Here is a 19,775-nt window from a genome sequence, read left to right on the forward strand (position 1 = left end):
GTCCATGTTCTACACGACGGATTCGAGCAGCTTGCAAAATTCCATCAATACACGCACGGCGTCGACGTCGACGAAGATGGAGTAAATTGTCTTGCGAAAGAGGCTGTCGCATCAGTGCTCGCATATCATCCAGTCCTGGATCCGATACATACCCGAGCATGTGTGAGTGAGCCGACTCGATCAAATTACGGTTCTCAGTATCCCAAACCGGCATATGGATTCGCGAATGTTTATTAAGATCCTGCATTCGTTTAAACGTACGTCCACATATTGTGCATGCATGCGGACGCAGTTTAAGATGCACCCGGATATGCGATGTTAAATGGTCCCGTTTAGATCGAAACACTGTGCATCGATCCCAATGACAATCAAGACAAAGATTGCCTGTCGTTTTGCGTCCAATATGGTCGTCGCAGATATGTCGATACAGTAGGTCGCTCGATGCAAAACTGTAAACGCAGCGTGATGGAAATACCCACAAACAAGCCAGTTTGGGTTCTGCACTGTCAGGTGCTGTCGTTGCAGTGCTGCTGACTACTGCAACGTCGTGTGAACCACCAACAGAATGTGCAGGTTTGCCCGACTCCATTACTTTTTCGTCGCCACCATTTGTCGACCACTGATCTGGAATCACCAATGGCGACGTATCAGTTGATGTGACCACAGCAGTTTGCGGTAATACACGAGCAGTGCTTGAACAAGATTGCATGTCAATGGCTTCAGTGCTGGTTGCATGTGTCCAAATCGTGTGCCCAGTGGAATCAAGACAATGTTGTGGCATCACCAACGAATTCGGACTTGGTTGTCGAGTGGTACAATTAACTGCATTGATGGACGAATCTGCGTTGGTCAATGGATACACAGTTGTATGTATTGAATGTTGGTGTTTATACTTGTCATGTATTGTATCTGGATACTGTGACTGTTCAAGATCGTGTCGCTTGGTGTGTTGAGTTTGGTGGTCACGTAAACTGTGTGTTTGTTGGGTATACTGATTGTGCAAATTGTGTTCCTGTTGGGTATACGGATGTTCACGTCTGACCGGTAATACTGCTTGCAATATTTTTGTTGGTGATATTGGCGATATTGTTGATACCGATGATTCCATTGCTGAAACTGACATTGATGCAAACGACGAAACGGGAGTTGTTGCATAAACTGGTGGCGGAGTGATTCTTTGTTGAGCTGGTGCAAGCGATTGTCTGTTCCATTCATTCCGACTAGATGGCTGAGTTGCTTCTGACCAGTTTGACGGACGTGGTCCAAAGTTGGTCTGGTCTGTATTATCACGTAATGGTGTATTGGACAGTGGCATCATATGCGTGTTTTGGTCGTAAAGGTATGTTCTGGTACTATTAGGATTGAACGTGGACCGTTGTATGGACCATACATTGCCAGTAATGGTTTGGATTGAAGGAAGTGTTTGCTGCAAGACTTGAGAGTCACGTTGTGGTGGTAGTTCTATTGGGTGTAATTCAGTCCATGTCACTGGACGTCTTGTATCTTGAATTGGACGGTGTTGTGCAATATGTTGTCGTAATGATAATGTCATAATGGACGGTAGTGAGCTTGGCGAATGGAATGAAGGATTAGAATATGCCGAGTGAACTGAATGCGGCGAAATGGGTGAATAAGACGCTGATTGAATATGTGAATTTGGCAGCACTTGAATATGCGAGTTTGGCAAATCCATTGATAAATGCGCATGTCTAGCCATTGGAAATGCGGGCTGTTCAGTAACCAATGATGATGACACTGGATAATTGAGCATTGTGGCAAGTGCAGTTGGATGTGAGTTCAAAGTGTCTGATGAAACGTCACGATGTACTTGATAGTATTGTGATTGAGTCGGTGATTTGTACACAGATGATTGGATAACGGGTTGTACTGGCGAGTGCCCAGATGGATGTTGTTGTTGATGGTGATGTTGTTGATGTTGATCAAAAACAGAGCACTGCTGTTGCACAAGAGTCGGCTGTATCTGATCGTGTCTGCTTGATACTTGCTGATGGTTGGGTAATGCACCCGTTTGATGGCGGCAGTCTAGACAATGACACTTGGTTATTGATCGCGCCTTGTCATCTTTGGCTATTTGACAAGTGAGAGGCTGGACCAGACATGGTAGCAATGTAGTTTCATGTGCTTGATGATATTGACTGTGGATGCTATTGTGGGTCAGTGATTTATGGATGTGTTTAGAAATGGAGGTGCAATCCTGTCGAGGTTGGTCGGCATGTGTGAGGATAAACGAACCATTTTTTCCACTTTCTTTGGCTACCACGGCTTGCACCATTTGCACTTGATTTGCAGAAATGCAAGAAATGGCAGTCTTGTTTTATCTGCAGAACTCGTCCCCTATTTTACTGTTTGATGCACAGCCTCTGCTAACGTGTTGGTGGATGTAATGGGTAACTTGTCTGGGAATCAATGTGACTAGCCAATGACTATGGTGGTGAGCAGGCTGGCGGATCCCTTAGGTTTGACCACATTGAGAGCGACGTGATTATCGTGTTGGTCGGATTAAATCCAAAGCCACAACCATTAGTATTGTATGGGTTGAGTGATGCACCCAAGCCTCAATCCTGCCAGTATCCCATCAATCATCTACTACCGATTCTGTTGCAACAGTGTATGGTTTACTGTTATTGAGACGGTTGTTTTGTTGGGCTACTCAGCCTTGTTGCACAATCGGAGTGACGGTTATTTTAAAACTACCGACTGCATTGAGCTGTGCTGTCAACCCAACTTATGGGCTGTCGAATGATCAATTGAACTCGAGTAAACTCCGCACCAGTCTGTATGGAGAGTGTTGGTTGTTAATTTATGCATTGTCGGCACCAGTTGGATTACCAAACAATCCACTTGATCAACAGCATTACTGGTATTAATATATTTGTAAATCCACATTGGTGTTGCTTACAAATACAGATCAAAACAGTATTGTAAACTACAGTTGGTGTTGTCATGCTGCTTACAATTGGTCATTTATTATTGTTCAACTTTAGTCTTGCTCATCAATTACTAAATACTCTCAATCACATTGACATTTAATCATTCAATTCATAGAATATTTCATCAAGTTCATCCAACTGAATGCTGAATCTTTGCTCGAGTTCAATCCAAATAGAATTTAACTTGCAAATATCAGCAAACTGTTTAAATGCAAGTTTTTTACCAAAGCGAGATGGCTGTAAACACATCTGACTCATTATTTGCTAGTAAAAGTTCAAATTTGACTTGAATGCAGTAATGTAGAAAGTGTTGCAATTCAATGTTCAAGCAAGAATCGATCATTCCAAAAACTGCATTCGCACAATATCGAATGTCGCAGACTGAAACTCGGATTTTTGACTGGTCATCAAATTGATTTCAAATTGATTTCAAATCAAACCAATTCGACCGACTTTCTCCAACTCGATCATTTTGCTGTTGTCTTTGATAAGGAATAAATGACGGCGGTGTTGGCTACCAGGAGGACTGTTGCCTCTGTACTCAGACTGGCTGTCAATCACTCCTTCCCCCCTCTTACTTGCCACATGTCCACCTTGTCCGAGCTATCTCGGCATAGGACTTCAAGTGGTTCGCCTATTGCCAATCCTTGGACTGACTACTCTGCCAGATCACTTTTACGCATGTCTACTTCTCAAAACTCTACACCCGATCGGATACCTAAAGGGTTTGAGCAGTTTTTTGAAACTGCTCGCAAGAATTCCAAGAAAGCTGCTGATACCAAAGACAGCCGTTCTTCAGATTCTGATCCTGACGACGACGAAAGCAATAAGAAACGAAGCACTAATTCCCAAAAGGAGCAAGACAAGGATTCAAACGACAAGAATGGACCTGGACAGTCTTCTGACAAACGCAAAGGTATTCAAACACTACAGTTCTGATCTAGCACTTGGTGTGCATATCTTCCCTGATTTCCTGTCGTCTTGATAGACTATCGAATGTTATGCAACTGATCACTTTTTTTGATGCTGAATGTGGTTTCTTGTCATTTTGATCTGTTCTCTATCAACACATGCACTTGTATATGATCGATTTCTATACTGGCATGCTATGTTTAAGCCCATAAACCCCTTTTAAAACTACTGTCTTGGCTATATTGCCTGTTTTTTAGATGCACTGATAACTAGTGTGCAATATTAACCAGTTTGCATTATACTACTACTTTCTAGGCTCAAAAGCCCCTCCAAAAGATGGCGCTCCAGAAATATTTGAATTCAAACTTAACTTGACTCCTGCAAACATTGCATTGTATGGATTGCCCTTGCTTTTCTTTTCCTGGCAATTGTATAGTCAGATAGCAAGTGATCAAGAAATTACTTATCATGACTTCCGCAACAACATGCTTGATAAGGGGTATGTCGATCATCTGGTAGTGGTCAATAGAAATGCTGTCAAAGTGTACCTGCGTCCAGATGCTCCACAAATGGCCCATGTTGCCAAAATCTCTGGAACTCCCAACATTAGTCATTTTCATTTTACTATTGGAAGCGTTGAATCGTTTGAACGGAATTTGGAAATTGCTCAACGAGAACTTGGTATTCCCACTCATGAGCGCATCCCGGTTTCTTTTACCAGTGAACTTAGCACATCCTCTATGCTTTTTACTCTAGCACCCACTCTTATCTTTGTTGGTTTTATCTACTGGATGTCAAAACGCACCGGTGGTGCTGGAGGCGCGCAGGGAATCTTTAGCATGGGTAAATCTCGAGCAAAACTTTTCAATAGAGAAACTGATATCAAGGTCAAGTTCAAGGATGTTGCCGGTATGGATGAAGCCAAGGAAGAAGTCATGGAGTTTGTCAAATTTTTGAAAGATCCCGATCACTATGAAAAGCTAGGTGCCAAGATTCCAAAAGGTGCTGTGCTGTCTGGTCCTCCAGGAACAGGAAAGACATTGCTTGCCAAGGCTACTGCAGGCGAGGCTGGTGTTCCCTTTCTAAGTGTATCTGGATCCGAATTCATCGAGATGTTTGTTGGTGTCGGCTCTTCACGTGTTCGTGATCTATTCGCTAGTGCCAAAAAATACGCTCCTTGTATTATTTTTATTGACGAGATTGATGCCATTGGCAAGGCCCGTTCCAAGGGTGGTCAGATGGGTGGAAATGACGAACGTGAGAGCACTCTTAATCAGCTTCTTGTAGAAATGGACGGCTTTGAGTCGACAGAGCATGTTGTTGTGCTCGCTGGTACTAATAGACCTGATGTTCTTGATCCCGCACTTTTGCGTCCTGGTCGATTTGATCGTCAAATTTCTATTGATCTGCCAGACATCAAGGGTCGTGTTGCCATCTTCAAGGTTCATTTGCGACCTATCAAGACACCCGAAGATATTGAAAAACTGGCTCGAAGACTTGCTGCACTCACCCCTGGATTCTCTGGTGCCGATGTAGCCAATGTGTGCAATGAGGCGGCTTTGATTGCTGCTCGTGGTAACGCTCCCTCTGTTTTGATTACTCACTTTGAAGCCGCCATTGAGCGTGTTATTGCTGGTCTTGAAAAACGTTCTCGTGTTCTCTCTCCTCATGAGAAACGAATTGTTGCACACCATGAAGCTGGCCATGCTGTTGCTGGATGGTTTCTTGAGCATGCTCATCCACTTCTTAAAGTATCCATCATTCCTCGTGGTATGGGTGCTCTGGGCTATGCTCAGTATCTGCCAAAGGAAGAATACTTGCAGTCGACTGCTCAAATGCTTGATATGATGTGCATGACTTTGGGTGGACGTGTTTCTGAGCAGATTTTCTTCAACTCCATCACAACTGGTGCGCAGGATGATCTGCAAAAGGTGACCAAGATGGCGTATGCACAGGTATCCACTTATGGTATGAGCGAAGCGCTCGGAAATATTTCATATGGTCGTCCTGACAGCCAGGATGGTCAATTTCAGAAACCTTACTCTGAGTCGACATCTAAAATGATCGATGATGAAGTGCGTAAAATTATTGCTGCCGCTTTTGAGCGTACTATTAAGCTGCTTACTGAGCGCAAGGAAGATGTATCCAAAGTTGCTCTTTTACTTTTAGAAAAAGAAGTTATTGGGCGTGATGATATGATTACACTTCTGGGTCCCAGGTAAATTGTTTTGACTGAATGATTGTTGAGTACACTGTTGTTACATTTGACCCTGACTGATCATTTTTTATTTTCTGGTGCACTACTGCTTTATTTGTATAGACCGGGCGGTGAATCTGGAAATTATATTGAATATTTGGGTGATGGCAACTTTTTACGAGATGATGATCCCCATAAAACTCCTAAACTCTAAATAATAAATTCAGATTTCCTTGGTTTGAATAATAGTGTTTCTATTGTATACAAGTGCTGCTTCATTTCCTGTTTATGATTAATCTAGATGACTTTAGCGTAATATATATTTGGTCGAGCACTTCAAAACCAGTGTCTGTAATGGTAAAATGTCAGGTAAACTTTCCACATCACTTGCCTCCAACTTTTATCGCGCGAATTTAAACCCTTTGGACAGCATCTAAACAACTTAGTTTAAAACATTCTAAATACAAAATCATCTTAAACAGCTATGGTTAGTCAATGTTTTTCAAATTGGGTCATGCATGAGTCTGTTAGCCTATTATGCTGATTTGTTTGCTGTTGAAACTATTCCAGGCCAAGCCATTTACATGGTAAGTGTCTTTAATACTGATGTAGTGACATACATTGACTATGATATTCAACAACTTTATATTCAAACTTTGTTATTAAACTAAACTGCTTACATTTACTTTGTAATTCAAGGAAGGAACTGTCTATGAAGCAAATATATGATTATCAATCCACGCGAGTATCTCAAAATTCTCTCAAGTAGGAATAGAATGTGTAGCAGAAAGCAATAGCGTTTCATATTGGCTATCAAATGTGAATATGGCCGACATTAATTCAATTCACATTTTTACTCTCTAGATACTTGCAAGGTATATTCAAGCTTGAAAACAATGAAAAAGACGAGATTCTATTGGATTTATACTGTCACTCTCTCAGGTATTTTTATTGGTCCTGAATGCATTTTCTTGTATTTTCAAAGAATCTAATAGTATTGTCTAGTTTTACAAAAGAAATTGGATTTGCCGCAAAACAAACCAGCGCATTTCTTTTTATTTTAAAAGAACTTCATAAAGAGGTTGTGTGTAAGTCAATGTATGGGTTAGATGTAAGTATTTAAAAACCATCAATCAACTAATACATTATCGATCGTTTAATACTGTTTATATAAATACCACTTTACTATTTGGAAATATATACCAGCATCGTCGCTAGTTAACATGGAAAAAGATTATGCGTACTTTAAACATCTGCTTATGCAGCATGCAATTCATCGCCCACCGTTTAGTGAAAAAATATTCTCGCTTAGTGAGGTCAAGACTATTTCCGAGTACATCACCCATACGTAAGCATCGCTTTGATTTGTTTCTATTTTTATATTTGATAAATGTATATTTTGATTTAAAATCAGTACATGGTTTATTGTATGGTATCTATGCAAACACCAGCTTAAGGATTGTATTATTTGCGTCTGCTAATATATTTTTCAACAGATACTTTCGACACTATCTCATGTATAAATACGTGTTTACCAAAAAACTTCGTATGAATCTAATTGTTGAAAATTTCATGTCCAATCATGACGATATCAAAGAATCTACTGAGCAAGATACTGTAGATGACAAGTTGTCTGATAATCAAACTGCTTATCAAGCAGCCTATGATGCTGAGGTATAGTGGTTTTATATACAAGATATTGTACATGTTTCCAGCTTAACTAAAATTCCGTCGAATATGGACAAATTCAAGTTTGTATGTGTATGGATAGCAAAAACTAATTCATTTAGTGAAATCAATCATCATGGTTATGAATTGGCTATTTTTAAATACATCCATAGAAATGCGATGATGCTGAAAGTAGTAAAGATGCTCGTCTTGAAATCAGTGGTTCAATAACCAAACTGGCACGCGAGGAAATCACATCAACAGATGCGTCTAAACCATCAGACACTGCAATGATGTCAGATCATTCACCAGCAACGATCAGTAAGGATATTTCTCATGGGTCTACCCTTGGACAACACCCATACGCTTTACAGACATGTACTGCTCATACGATTTCAGCAGGAATGCCATCAAAAGATATCACAAAACATGATGAAACGAATGGGTTTGAAAAATCTAGCGAATTCATTGTTTCAGGTATGTTGATTATATATGATTTTTGCCTATTATGTCTGAATGTTCAATTACCGTTTGCTAATCTGCAATGAGTGCAATATTTCATTTCATTACAATTTGACTCCTATGATTCGTAGATGTATCGAAATCTGTTGCATCAGGAAAACAAGAGGCGGCTATTATAGAACTCAAAAGTTTCATTTCATCCGTTTTGGCAACCAAACTGGACGACATGCGATCCACTTTACTGACTAAACTTACGGCTCAAGAAGAGCATATCAATGCTAAATTGAAAAAAATTGAAGGCAATTTGGAAGATGATAAAAAAAAGGATCTCAAAGTCAAATCAAAGAAATAAATAAACCCAGTGATATTCATACGCTAAATACTCGAGATTGCTCAAATAGACTTGCAAGTACACGCATTTGTCAAGGTTCAATATAGTTGGTTTATAATGAACCTGTGGAAATAATGCTATGAATAGATTTACAAAGTGCTATTTAGTTTGCATTTGACAAACATTTGGAAAAGTAGCAATGTTGGTGCCTGGAAAAGTGTCTCGACGTGTCGGCAATTGGTGTGAAGAGTCTATGCTGCGTGAGGTATGCATATATCTATTGTATTATCAACCATATACAATTATTGAATACCTATATAGTGCATGCATTCATGCCCAGCTATTTGTTGATGTAAAGGTGTTGAATTCACCCAGCTATATTGTGAACCTTGGTTCGCGTGGCTGCATATGGAGTCGTATGAATTCAATCAAAGCATATATACACTAAACTAGATTGATACTTATCTTTAAGCTTCAATAAATATACATTAGGAAAAACTTCGAGAGTTTCGAGAAAAAATAGAAAAAGGGGATATGGGTTTTATGAAGCGCCAGCGCAGAGCAGAAATATTAGACCAGCCAGTGAGTAGTAATGTTGAGCATTTCAATGACTACATTTTTAACGACACAAATATGCAATCTAAACAATGCTAAAAGCAACCATTAATTGAAATACTGAATTGCTAATTAGATTAAGCAATATTATTGTGATGCATTTTCAAATAGGTTGCTTTATCCTCCACGTTGTTATTTGGTGAAAACATGACAATCAAGGTAAAGTTGAAGGATACATTGATCCAAATAGTTATTGAACAAGAATAATATGTTTCACATAAATCATAATCAATTATTCTGATGGCTAATTCTCTACATGTTAATTCGATAGAGTATGTTTTCAAAAGGGTTTCTTACTGTAAATACACCAGAGTGCTATCCAGATTTGAGTTCCAAAAACGCACTACCCGCTACAGTATCACTAAAAGATCAAATGGATGGACTGGATTCAAAAGCACGCATGTGTTTTCGACTCGAGAGAAAGATCGATCTTGGACCAGGATATGACAAACAACCAAGATGGGGAGAACATATTTATATCACAATTCACCTTCCTCAAATTAACGCTCCTGTAAGTATCTTATCATTCACCAAAGCACTGATTTTAAGAAATTGTGTTGATGGAATATTTGTAAATGATGACTTGTCACATTGGGTTGCAATCCAGTTGAATGAATTCTAGTAATTGACTAATTCAAACCAACCAATTGGTGTCATTGAATAGCTGTATTTAGCATCCAAAATGCGTTCTATGGCGGATTTTAAAAGCGCTGAAAAGCAGCAATGTTACTTTTCTTTTGATGGGGATTCCAACGCAGTCTGGTGAGTTTATTAGAAATTACCATATACGATCAGTGTAAAATTGTATTGAATTTAAACATGAATTGAAAACTACTAGGAAATATGAATGGTCGGATGCGGAATACCGTATGGAGATGGAAGGAACAATTATTGAACCTGGCACAGTTGGAGTTATTACTCATCTTCATACTGGTAGACAACTTTATGTTGATTCTAGCTCTGTACTAAGGTAATTATTTAAAAAGATTAAGCTGTAGCGCGTTTACGTTTTTGGAATCATGTGTATTGTGTCATCATTGATGGTTTAAATGAGTAATTCCGAGTTTTTGAATAATGCAAGTGACTAATGGCAGTTTGATAATAGGGGTGATTTTGGTACAGAGTGGAATGTCAATTGCGAGGTTTATAAGCAAACTCCAGTCAGATCTGTGCAAAATCCAAATCACTGGATGTTTGGATTGGCCAGCCCAGCTAAATCAAGCCAACATTAAATCGACTGTGATTGATTGAACATCAAATCCAAAGCACTGATTTTTCAAAGCATCTGCCATACTTGCTACCTTGAAATCTGTCAATACAAGAGATAATCAATAGACAGGAGCATATGCGTGATAACTCTGTTATTGTACAGTAGAAAAGGCAATGAATTGAAATTTTCATTATATATATAATGCCTTGATTTATAAATCGTAGATAAGATCAATGACTGGACAACATTGTGTCATCTGGTTTTTCTCCTAATGGCTGGCATGAAAACAGCAGTTGTGTTCCCAGCACATGCAGCCTTTGTTTTTTGTTAGAGCGCAAGCGTGTTTGTGATTTTAGCATACAATAGAGTGAAGCTTGATTAAGAATAGTCGAACCTAATACCTGAATGACAATAAGCGAGTTTGGCGATCGTAGTGAATGATTATGTCAAATTATAGTTTTAATTCAAAACTATAATCTGATTGGATTGTATGATGAACGCTGTGTTTGTTAAAATAGTCAATTTGTAATAGAAAAATGAATGAATATTCAATCATTCTTTATCCAAAGCAAACACTAGAAAGAGTTCCATTTTGTGTGAATACGACTGTAAAACATGTGATTCGCACTAAATACAATTTGGTGATTGTGCTGTTGAATATCTTGACATTTTGTTATCTGATTATACTAGATCTATCGGTCTCGACCATTTTCTATTGAATTCAGATATAGAGTGCAGGGTTGCACTTTTACATACCTCCATTCCACAGTTTAATCAGAGCGGAATCCGTATTAATAATCTGTTATGGATCCAGAAAAGACCAGTAAGGAGCATCGAATCCTTAAACAAAAGGTAGAAACTCTGGAAAGGGAGAACATGCTGTTGAAGAAGTCACTGTTTGAGCTGTCTTCAAGATACAATTCCATGTCTCATAAGTTGCAACCATTCAATCCTGGAGAGCTGCTCGGTTCGGCCCATGATGCTGGTATTAACTCGTTACTGGAAGGTACCGAGCAGGATACATCTGACGAGCGGTTTGGTACGTTGTGTAAAATTTTACAGTATCATCAAGTTGTCTGCTAGTGAGCTGTCGATATAGTTAGGATTGGCAAGATTCAATCAACATGCATTGCTTTTTAGCTGAAGTCGTAGTTTATTTTGACACTATTTTGTGCTGATGGATATGGGCTAGATCTGTCGAGCATTCATCTGCACCCACAATCTGTTTGGCTAGATTCTGGGTGCATTGTTATAATAGAACGCTTGATGGTATTAATGCATTGCTAACATTGGATCTGGAATGGTTTTAGTTGCCAACAGAGACAAACAAGGAGGCAAAGACTCGAAACATTTTTATCTCAAGCATGAACTCAAGGTGCGGCAATCCTCATCGACTGTTTCATGTCATTTTTAATTTGATGGTCAAAGTGATCTAGATTATATATCAAATAGTCATTACAAATCTTGACAGTGAAATGTTTCAACTTTGCTATTTTTAATCATGCTTCAAGGGTCACACTGGAGCCGTCTATGCAGTGCAATATTCTCCATGTGGGCGATTTGTTTCTTCGGGCTCGTTTGACAAAACTGTTCGCATCTGGGATCAAAAAGAGGTGCATTATTTTTTTGGGTTGAATTGGTTTTTGATTGTAGATTAAAAGGATAGTTTACTGGTATAACCAAGTCTAAGGATGATGCCAACTAGACTTTAAACTAATGCAATGTTTAAATACAGGTCCATACGTTGCGCGGTCATACACTTAACGTGTCTGATCTATCATGGTCGTCAGATTCCACAGAGTTGCTATCTGGTGCATATGATCAAACGTGTAAAATCTGGGATACTGAGTTGGGTCGTCTTGTGGAATCTTTTGACAGCGAGGGATTTGTGCAATGTGTTATGTTTAGTCCACAAGGTAAATCATTATTAATTGTAGTATTATTATATCTGACTATAGCTTGAAGAACACTTTGCATTTTAATCATTGCTTTTGTCTTCAAATACTAATATGCATTGCTTACTTGAAAATAGATAAGCATATATTTTTTTCAGGAACCTCACGCAGCATTTTATGTGTCACGGATAGACGTGATCCTACAGCAGCAATTACAATGCGCAATGACAGTATGGTAAACTCTTTGTGAGTGTATCTAATATTTTCAGGATGAGATTGATCTGAGCTTTACATATTGTTTTGTTTTATCTAATACTACCGTTTAACACCACTTTTGCTTTTGCCTCAGATATGTTTCAAACTGTGGTCAGTATGTCATATCTGGAGACGCAGCTGGCTGTATCCGCACTTGGGATATTCGCACAGGAAAATCGGTTTTGAACGAATCAATCAAGAAACCAATATCACATATTGCATGTTGTCGTTCAACAACAGGTACTTGTATTTTTAAGCATCACTTGTGTAGCAGCAACTGGTGCTACAATTACATAACTGAGTTTACTAACACTTTTGTGCTGACGTACTATCCACTGCACTCTTAGACAAAGATGAAGATTTTAGATATATGGCAGTGAATAGTTACGAGAATGGTATGGCCAATTTGTCAATATACTTTTGATGATATATTGTGCTGATATCTAATAATTATAATCCAAACTGTACTTGAATAGTAATCCGAGTATATGATCGGGGATTTACTCCACCATTTAGTCCGTATCATCTGGTGCACATGCTAAAGGGATACAAAAACAAAAACTGGCCAATTAAAAGCGCATTCTTTAGACCACGAGAAAGTAAATTAATTATGCATCATCCTTAATTCACTAGCATCCAAGTTTGGTTCAGAGAATCAACAAGTTGGATTCAAACACACCGAAATGATATGCATTTTTGATCTAATAACTTGCACTTTGTAAATTGCTGTACATACTAGCAATTACCTCACTTCGTGGCCAAAGTGCGGAGGATATGTTTGGAAAAAACGACGCCTCGGGTGAAGGAATGGAGACAACGCCGTAAGTATATTTGTAGTATATTCTGACATGGGTCTCGGTAGTGATATTTAAAAGGGAATCGAGATACTAACGCCTTCTTGTTTTACCAGTAGACTCGATAAATCTACTGCAACAGACACATTGCTAGCCACAGGGTCAGCAGACCCTTTTGTATATATATATAGTCTTGGATCAGTCGAGGTATATTTTTATCTAAATCATTCAGTTGTTAAAACAAAACATGTCTAACTAGCTGTTTGAACAGGGATCTGCTGAGCTGATGCAACGACTCGAGGGCCATACAGATCGTGTATATGAAGTCAGCTTTCATCCAACCGAACCAATTTTATGTTCATGTTCGGCTGATTCAACCCTCAAACTATGGTACTCAAACAAAGGGAAGCGCAAATGATAAATGCCTTGAAGATTAGCATATACATTACTATTGTGGCATTTCAACTGAGCAAAAACGTTGCCCTATTTCATCACAGCTAGTGACAAAGGACATGAAAACGGAGAGATAAAATAAAATGAGAAATTGTCAGCAAGTATCACCATCAGTGTATATCATGTATTTGAAAAGTACTAATAAATTTCATTCAACCACTCTCATGCGTGGCGGGGTTTCCTTTGCTACTTTTACAACTCTCGCCAAATTCACAGTACCCTTTTGAAGCTTGGACAAGAGGGTTTGGGAAAGACAGATTTACATTTTGGGCTGCAAGTTTTCCCCGCCATCAAAAATGAGATGAGAGACTCCGCATGCAGCCCAGACTCGTGCATAATAGGACGTTGTAGCCAAGCGTATACAATCCGTTGGACGAGCAGCAGGATGAGTTGTTTCTTGAGATTGTCTGTTTCCACAACTGTATCGCTATCTTTATTAGTGATGTCAAATATTGATCATTTTACAGCTGTCAATGCTGTCCTATATTGAATCGAGAGAAGTCGCAGACTGTTTAGCAAACTGGCCGTGTCAACAAGTCAGATTGTCGCCGCGATACGGAGAAATGAACAATAGATGCTCTTGCCATTCAAATTAGCAAACAGTTTGCTGAGATTTGCAAGTTAAATTCTATTTGGATTGAACTTGAGCAAAGATTCAGCATTCAGTTGGATGAACTTGATGAAATATTCTATGAATTGAATGATTAAATGTCAATGTGATTGAGAGTATTTAGTAATTGGTGAGCAAGACTAAAGTTGAGCAATAATAAATGACCAATTGTAAGCAGCATGACAACACCAACTGTAGTTTACAATACTGTTTTGATCTGTATTTGTAAGCAACACCAATGTGGATTTACAAATATATTAATACCAGTAATGCTGTTGATCAAGTGGATTGTTTGGTAATCCAACTGGTGCCGACAATGCATAAATTAACAACCAACACTCTCCATACAGACTGGTGCGGAGTTTACTCGAGTTCAATTGATCATTCGACAGCCCATAAGTTGGGTTGACAGCACAGCTCAATGCAGTCGGTAGTTTTAAAATAACCGTCACTCCGATTGTGCAACAAGGCTGAGTAGCCCAACAAAACAACAGTCTCAATAACAGTAAACCATACACTGTTGCAACAGAATCAGTAGTAGATGATTGATGGGATACTGGCAGGATTGAGGCTTGGGTGCATCACTCAACCCATACAATACTAATGGTTGTGGCTTTGGATTTAATCCGACCAACACGATAATCACGTCGCTCTCAATGTGGTCAAACCTAAGGGATCCGCCAGCCTGCTCACCACCATAGTCATTGGCTAGTCACATTGATTCCCAGACAAGTTACCCATTACATCCACCAACACGTTAGCAGAGGCTGTGCATCAAACAGTAAAATAGGGGACGAGTTCTGCAGATAAAACAAGACTGCCATTTCTTGCATTTCTGCAAATCAAGTGCAAATGGTGCAAGCCGTGGTAGCCAAAGAAAGTGGAAAAAATGGTTCGTTTATCCTCACACATGCCGACCAACCTCGACAGGATTGCACCTCCATTTCTAAACACATCCATAAATCACTGACCCACAATAGCATCCACAGTCAATATCATCAGGCACATGAAACTACATTGCTACCATGTCTGGTCCAGCCTCTCACTTGTCAAATAGCCAAAGATGACAAGGCGCGATCAATAACCAAGTGTCATTGTCTAGACTGCCGCCATCAAACGGGTGCATTACCCAACCATCAGCAAGTATCAAGCAGACACGATCAGATACAGCCGACTCTTGTACAACAACAGTGCTCTGTTTTTGATCAACAACAACACCATCAACAACATCATCCATCTGGGCACTCGCCAGTACAACCCGTTATCCAATCATCTGTGTACAAATCACCGACTCAATCACATTACTATCAAGTACATCGTGACGTTTCATCAGACACTTTGAACTCACATCCAACTGCACTTGCCACAATGCTCAATTATCCAGTGTCATCATCATTGGTTACTGAACAGCCCGCATTTCCAATGGCTAGACATGCGCATTTATCAATGGATTTGCCAAACTCGCATATTCAAGTGCTGCCAAATTCACATATTCAATCAGCGTCTTATTCACCCATTTCGCCGCATTCAGTTCACTCGGCATATTCTAATCCTTCATTCCATTCGCCAAGCTCACTACCGTCCATTATGGCATTATCATTACGACAACATATTGCACAACACCGTCCAATTCAAGATACAAGACGTCCAGTGACATGGACTGAATTACACCCAATAGAACTACCACCACAACGTGACTCTCAAGTCTTGCAGCAAACACTTCCTTCAATACAAACCATTACTGGCAATGTATGGTCCATACAACGGTCCACGTTCAATCCTAATAGTACCAGAACATACCTTTACGACCAAAACACGCATATGATGCCACTGTCCAATACACCATTACGTGATAATACAGACCAGACCAACTTTGGACCACGTCCGTCAAACTGGTCAGAAGCAACTCAGCCATCTAGTCGGAATGAATGGAACAGACAATCGCTTGCACCAGCTCAACAAAGAATCACTCCGCCACCAGTTTATGCGACAACTCCCGTTTCGTCGTTTGCATCAATGTCAGTTTCAGCAATGGAATCATCGGTATCAACAATATCGCCAATATCACCAACAAAAATATTGCAAGCAGTATTACCGGTCAGACGTGAACATCCGTATACCCAACAGGAACACAATTTGCACAATCAGTATACCCAACAAACACACAGTTTACGTGACCACCAAACTCAACACACCAAGCGACACGATCTTGAACAGTCACAGTATCCAGATACAATACATGACAAGTATAAACACCAACATTCAATACATACAACTGTGTATCCATTGACCAACGCAGATTCGTCCATCAATGCAGTTAATTGTACCACTCGACAACCAAGTCCGAATTCGTTGGTGATGCCACAACGTTGTCTTGATTCCACTGGGCACACGATTTGGACACATGCAACCAGCACTGAAGCCATTGACATGCAATCTTGTTCAAGCGCTGCTCGTGTATTACCGCAAACTGCTGTGGTCGCATCAACTGATACGTCGCCATTGGTGATTCCAGATCAGTGGTCGACAAATGGTGGCGACGAAAAAGTAATGGAGTCGGGCAAACCTGCACATTCTGTTGGTGGTTCACACGACGTTGCAGTAGTCAGCAGCACTGCAACGACAGCACCTGACAGTGCAGAACCCAAACTGGCTTGTTTGTGGGTATTTCCATCACGCTGCGTTTACAGTTTTGCATCGAGCGACCTACTGTATCGACATATCTGCGACGACCATATTGGACGCAAAACGACAGGCAATCTTTGTCTTGATTGTCATTGGGATCGATGCACAGTGTTTCGATCTAAACGGGACCATTTAACATCGCATATCCGGGTGCATCTTAAACTGCGTCCGCATGCATGCACAATATGTGGACGTACGTTTAAACGAATGCAGGATCTTAATAAACATTCGCGAATCCATATGCCGGTTTGGGATACTGAGAACCGTAATTTGATCGAGTCGGCTCACTCACACATGCTCGGGTATGTATCGGATCCAGGACTGGATGATATGCGAGCACTGATGCGACAGCCTCTTTCGCAAGACAATTTACTCCATCTTCGTCGACGTCGACGCCGTGCGTGTATTGATGGAATTTTGCAAGCTGCTCGAATCCGTCGTGTAGAACATGGACTGCATTTGTAATATATGACGATTTGAGTAGTTGATTGGCATGTGGATTATCAGTCAGAGCCATTGGTTTTATGGCATCACTTGTATTTTTATTAGAGTTTTTAAATGCATTGTTGTATGTATATTTCTGACACCTTGATCATTACTGCGCATTTTTCCAGTCCAGTAACCATCTAATGAAATTGCAGCTATTTACAATCGGGCTGACTTATTGTAGTTATATTGATATTGCTGTACACACATGCATTGTATACCACTGGTAAACAAGTACTCTATTTTATCACAACCACACCATGATGCTCATTGCCCCAATGGTTTAGAGCACCAAACCTATCTTTTAGCAAGACCAAACTCCACTAAAATTGACAAGGCGTGTAGTTTCACATTCATTCTACTTGATCTTATTGAGATTCGGCAAAACCATAGCATTGATCATCAAAAGTAGTACCAGCTTTAACCAGACGGATACGATTGATCTGTAAAAGTGCCAATAATACATCATTCAGTTTTGTTGAATCTAAATGTTTAATCCATAGCCAGTAGAAAGGTTAGTATCGAGTTGTTTTTTGGCAATTAAAAAAGAGAATATAATATATGCATTCCATCATTTCAGCATATATATCAAGAAGCTCGATAAAGTATATGATAGGTTGGAATCAACATACCCATCTGAGATGATCGGGTTAATTCCGCCAAAGTAAATCTGTCAGCTTCTGGTTGCATTACACCGCCACTCATCATTCTCTTATCAACGGCCAACTCGTTTATTTCTAAATAGAATTTTATATTGCAGATTGATGAAAGTGAATCTAGTAAGAAATTTAAATTCATAGCAAGTTATGCAATATTCAATCTACTTACCGCTAATGGTATCTTCAACAAACTATACAAAGGCAAGATGTTCAAATTGAACTAAATGTAAGTACTTGATAGCAAATGTAGATTGTAAATGATAGATATATCATTAGCGGTGACAAACCTGGTGTGTGATTTGGCAGCGCCAAAATGGTTCCAATAGCTTGAATTCAGCATCGGACAGTCCTCGCAATGTAAAGTTTTTTGGCATAGATCCTGATTTTTGTGGTATTATGGATGGATTGAAAGAGGTTTCCAAACCATCAAAATGAGAGCCGCTAATTTGAGGTATTAGTGGCGATTGAAGCTGAGTTTTAGATTGACTACAAATCCCCACATGTAGAGTATGTACAGATTACAGATATTCAGTGGTTCATCAAGTCGGTCCATAAAGACATAAAGCAAACACGATTCTATTTACCTGGCAGTATGAACAGATGGCAGTGAGGAGTATGTGGTTGGAGTAGAATAATGATTTAGATTGGTCTCGGACACAAAACGTTTGTCTTCAATCAGATCTCGACTGAGCGAAGATAAGCCCAGATCCTCCAATGTCATTGTATCCAACATATCATCCAGATCAGCCAGCTTATCCAGTTCATTAGTAGCCAAGGCTTCTTTGATGTGATGATTATCTGTAGACTTGGCAAACCCATTGGTAAAATCTGGCTGCGGTGGTGCAGTTCTGGGAGTCCATGGTGAAAGAACATCACACCGTCGTTTTACAGGATGTGATGGCAGTTTTGGGGTTGAGCATTGCTGGATAGATGGAATAGGCTGAAGTTTCACATCTAGATCCTGCATATCGGGAATACCTTGGTCAATCAACACTTGTTTGAGTGACTCTGACTGGGCTTGAAAATGAAACAGTGCTGCTTCTGCTGCCTTGACTAGTGTTGCAGATGTTGGTCGAGAGGATGTTTGGTTTCCATCCTCAGTGTCAGATAGAATATGATTGATATGAAGGCTTTGTTGGGCACAATGCGATAAAAGTCTCTGGTGAAAGGCTTCTAAACCGTATATCTGACTAGATGTAAGAGCAGTGGTGCTGGATTCAGTGACTTGGCTCAGATCCGACCTATGATAATACAGCAGTAGTCTTTAGTATGATATTTGCAAGACTCGGTGGAATTGTACGGCCAACACTGGCATCGATAACCCAACGCACCGTAGATCTTTCATGTTCTTGTCAAGATTGTTTGTACAAGATACAAGACTGGAGATGGCAGAGTGCAACTCGGTTGTAGATGAATGCAGCATCATTAATGTTTGGGATGGTTGAGTTGAAATTTCTGAACCAGTTACGAGATACTGGCAGTCATTCAGTATTAAACAATTTTACTAGATTGGAATTTGCATTCACATTTGGCAGAAACTATGTAGAAATGCTCGACTTTATTTCAACCAAATCCGTCATTTTAATAAGCTG

General features: G+C 39.7%; 7 protein-coding genes across 7 annotated transcripts; 5 read left to right on the forward strand and 2 right to left on the reverse strand.

Moving 5' to 3' along the window:
* Positions 1-214: 214 nt before the first annotated feature.
* Positions 215-442, reverse strand: BATDEDRAFT_7331 (uncharacterized protein; the record flags this gene model as incomplete). Its single annotated transcript, XM_006674874.1, has 1 exon — positions 215-442. A coding segment is annotated over one exon (228 nt), but the record flags the coding sequence as incomplete, so codon positions are not given.
* A 3,094-nt stretch (positions 443-3,536) lies between these two features.
* On the forward strand, positions 3,537-6,274 carry BATDEDRAFT_22321 (uncharacterized protein; the record flags this gene model as incomplete). The annotated part of the gene is made up of 3 exons (XM_006675468.1): positions 3,537-3,867; positions 4,179-6,081; positions 6,184-6,274. The coding sequence occupies 3 exons, from the start codon at positions 3,537-3,539 to the stop codon at positions 6,272-6,274; spliced, it is 2,325 nt and encodes a 774-aa protein (XP_006675531.1).
* Positions 6,275-6,597: 323 nt separating this feature from the next.
* BATDEDRAFT_85075 (uncharacterized protein) lies at positions 6,598-8,542 on the forward strand (the record flags this gene model as incomplete). The annotated part of the gene is made up of 8 exons (XM_006676069.1): positions 6,598-6,647; positions 6,760-6,825; positions 6,925-7,002; positions 7,066-7,148; positions 7,267-7,408; positions 7,557-7,734; positions 7,902-8,205; positions 8,322-8,542. 8 exons carry the CDS (start codon positions 6,598-6,600, stop codon positions 8,540-8,542), a joined length of 1,122 nt encoding a protein of 373 aa, XP_006676132.1.
* A 178-nt stretch (positions 8,543-8,720) lies between these two features.
* Positions 8,721-10,368, forward strand: BATDEDRAFT_22323 (uncharacterized protein; the record flags this gene model as incomplete). Its single annotated transcript, XM_006675469.1, has 7 exons — positions 8,721-8,786; positions 9,014-9,103; positions 9,248-9,295; positions 9,408-9,647; positions 9,801-9,898; positions 9,975-10,106; positions 10,242-10,368. 7 exons carry the CDS (start codon positions 8,721-8,723, stop codon positions 10,366-10,368), a joined length of 801 nt encoding a protein of 266 aa, XP_006675532.1.
* A 782-nt stretch (positions 10,369-11,150) lies between these two features.
* BATDEDRAFT_22324 (uncharacterized protein) lies at positions 11,151-13,708 on the forward strand (the record flags this gene model as incomplete). The annotated part of the gene is made up of 11 exons (XM_006675470.1): positions 11,151-11,385; positions 11,657-11,721; positions 11,858-11,959; positions 12,082-12,262; positions 12,379-12,487; positions 12,591-12,736; positions 12,844-12,891; positions 12,973-13,095; positions 13,236-13,317; positions 13,482-13,497; positions 13,550-13,708. The coding sequence occupies 11 exons, from the start codon at positions 11,151-11,153 to the stop codon at positions 13,706-13,708; spliced, it is 1,266 nt and encodes a 421-aa protein (XP_006675533.1).
* Positions 13,709-17,050: 3,342 nt separating this feature from the next.
* On the forward strand, positions 17,051-17,278 carry BATDEDRAFT_7345 (uncharacterized protein; the record flags this gene model as incomplete). The annotated part of the gene is made up of 1 exon (XM_006674875.1): positions 17,051-17,278. A coding segment is annotated over one exon (228 nt), but the record flags the coding sequence as incomplete, so codon positions are not given.
* A 614-nt stretch (positions 17,279-17,892) lies between these two features.
* BATDEDRAFT_22326 (uncharacterized protein) lies at positions 17,893-19,609 on the reverse strand (the record flags this gene model as incomplete). Its single annotated transcript, XM_006675471.1, has 6 exons — positions 17,893-18,008; positions 18,157-18,261; positions 18,353-18,374; positions 18,471-18,669; positions 18,768-19,424; positions 19,515-19,609. The coding sequence occupies 6 exons, from the start codon at positions 19,607-19,609 to the stop codon at positions 17,893-17,895; spliced, it is 1,194 nt and encodes a 397-aa protein (XP_006675534.1).
* Between the last annotated feature and the right edge of the window lie 166 nt (positions 19,610-19,775).

Source organism: Batrachochytrium dendrobatidis (genome assembly GCF_000203795.2).
Source record: "Batrachochytrium dendrobatidis JAM81 unplaced genomic scaffold BATDEscaffold_1, whole genome shotgun sequence".
NCBI lineage: Eukaryota > Fungi > Chytridiomycota > Chytridiomycetes > Rhizophydiales > Batrachochytrium > Batrachochytrium dendrobatidis.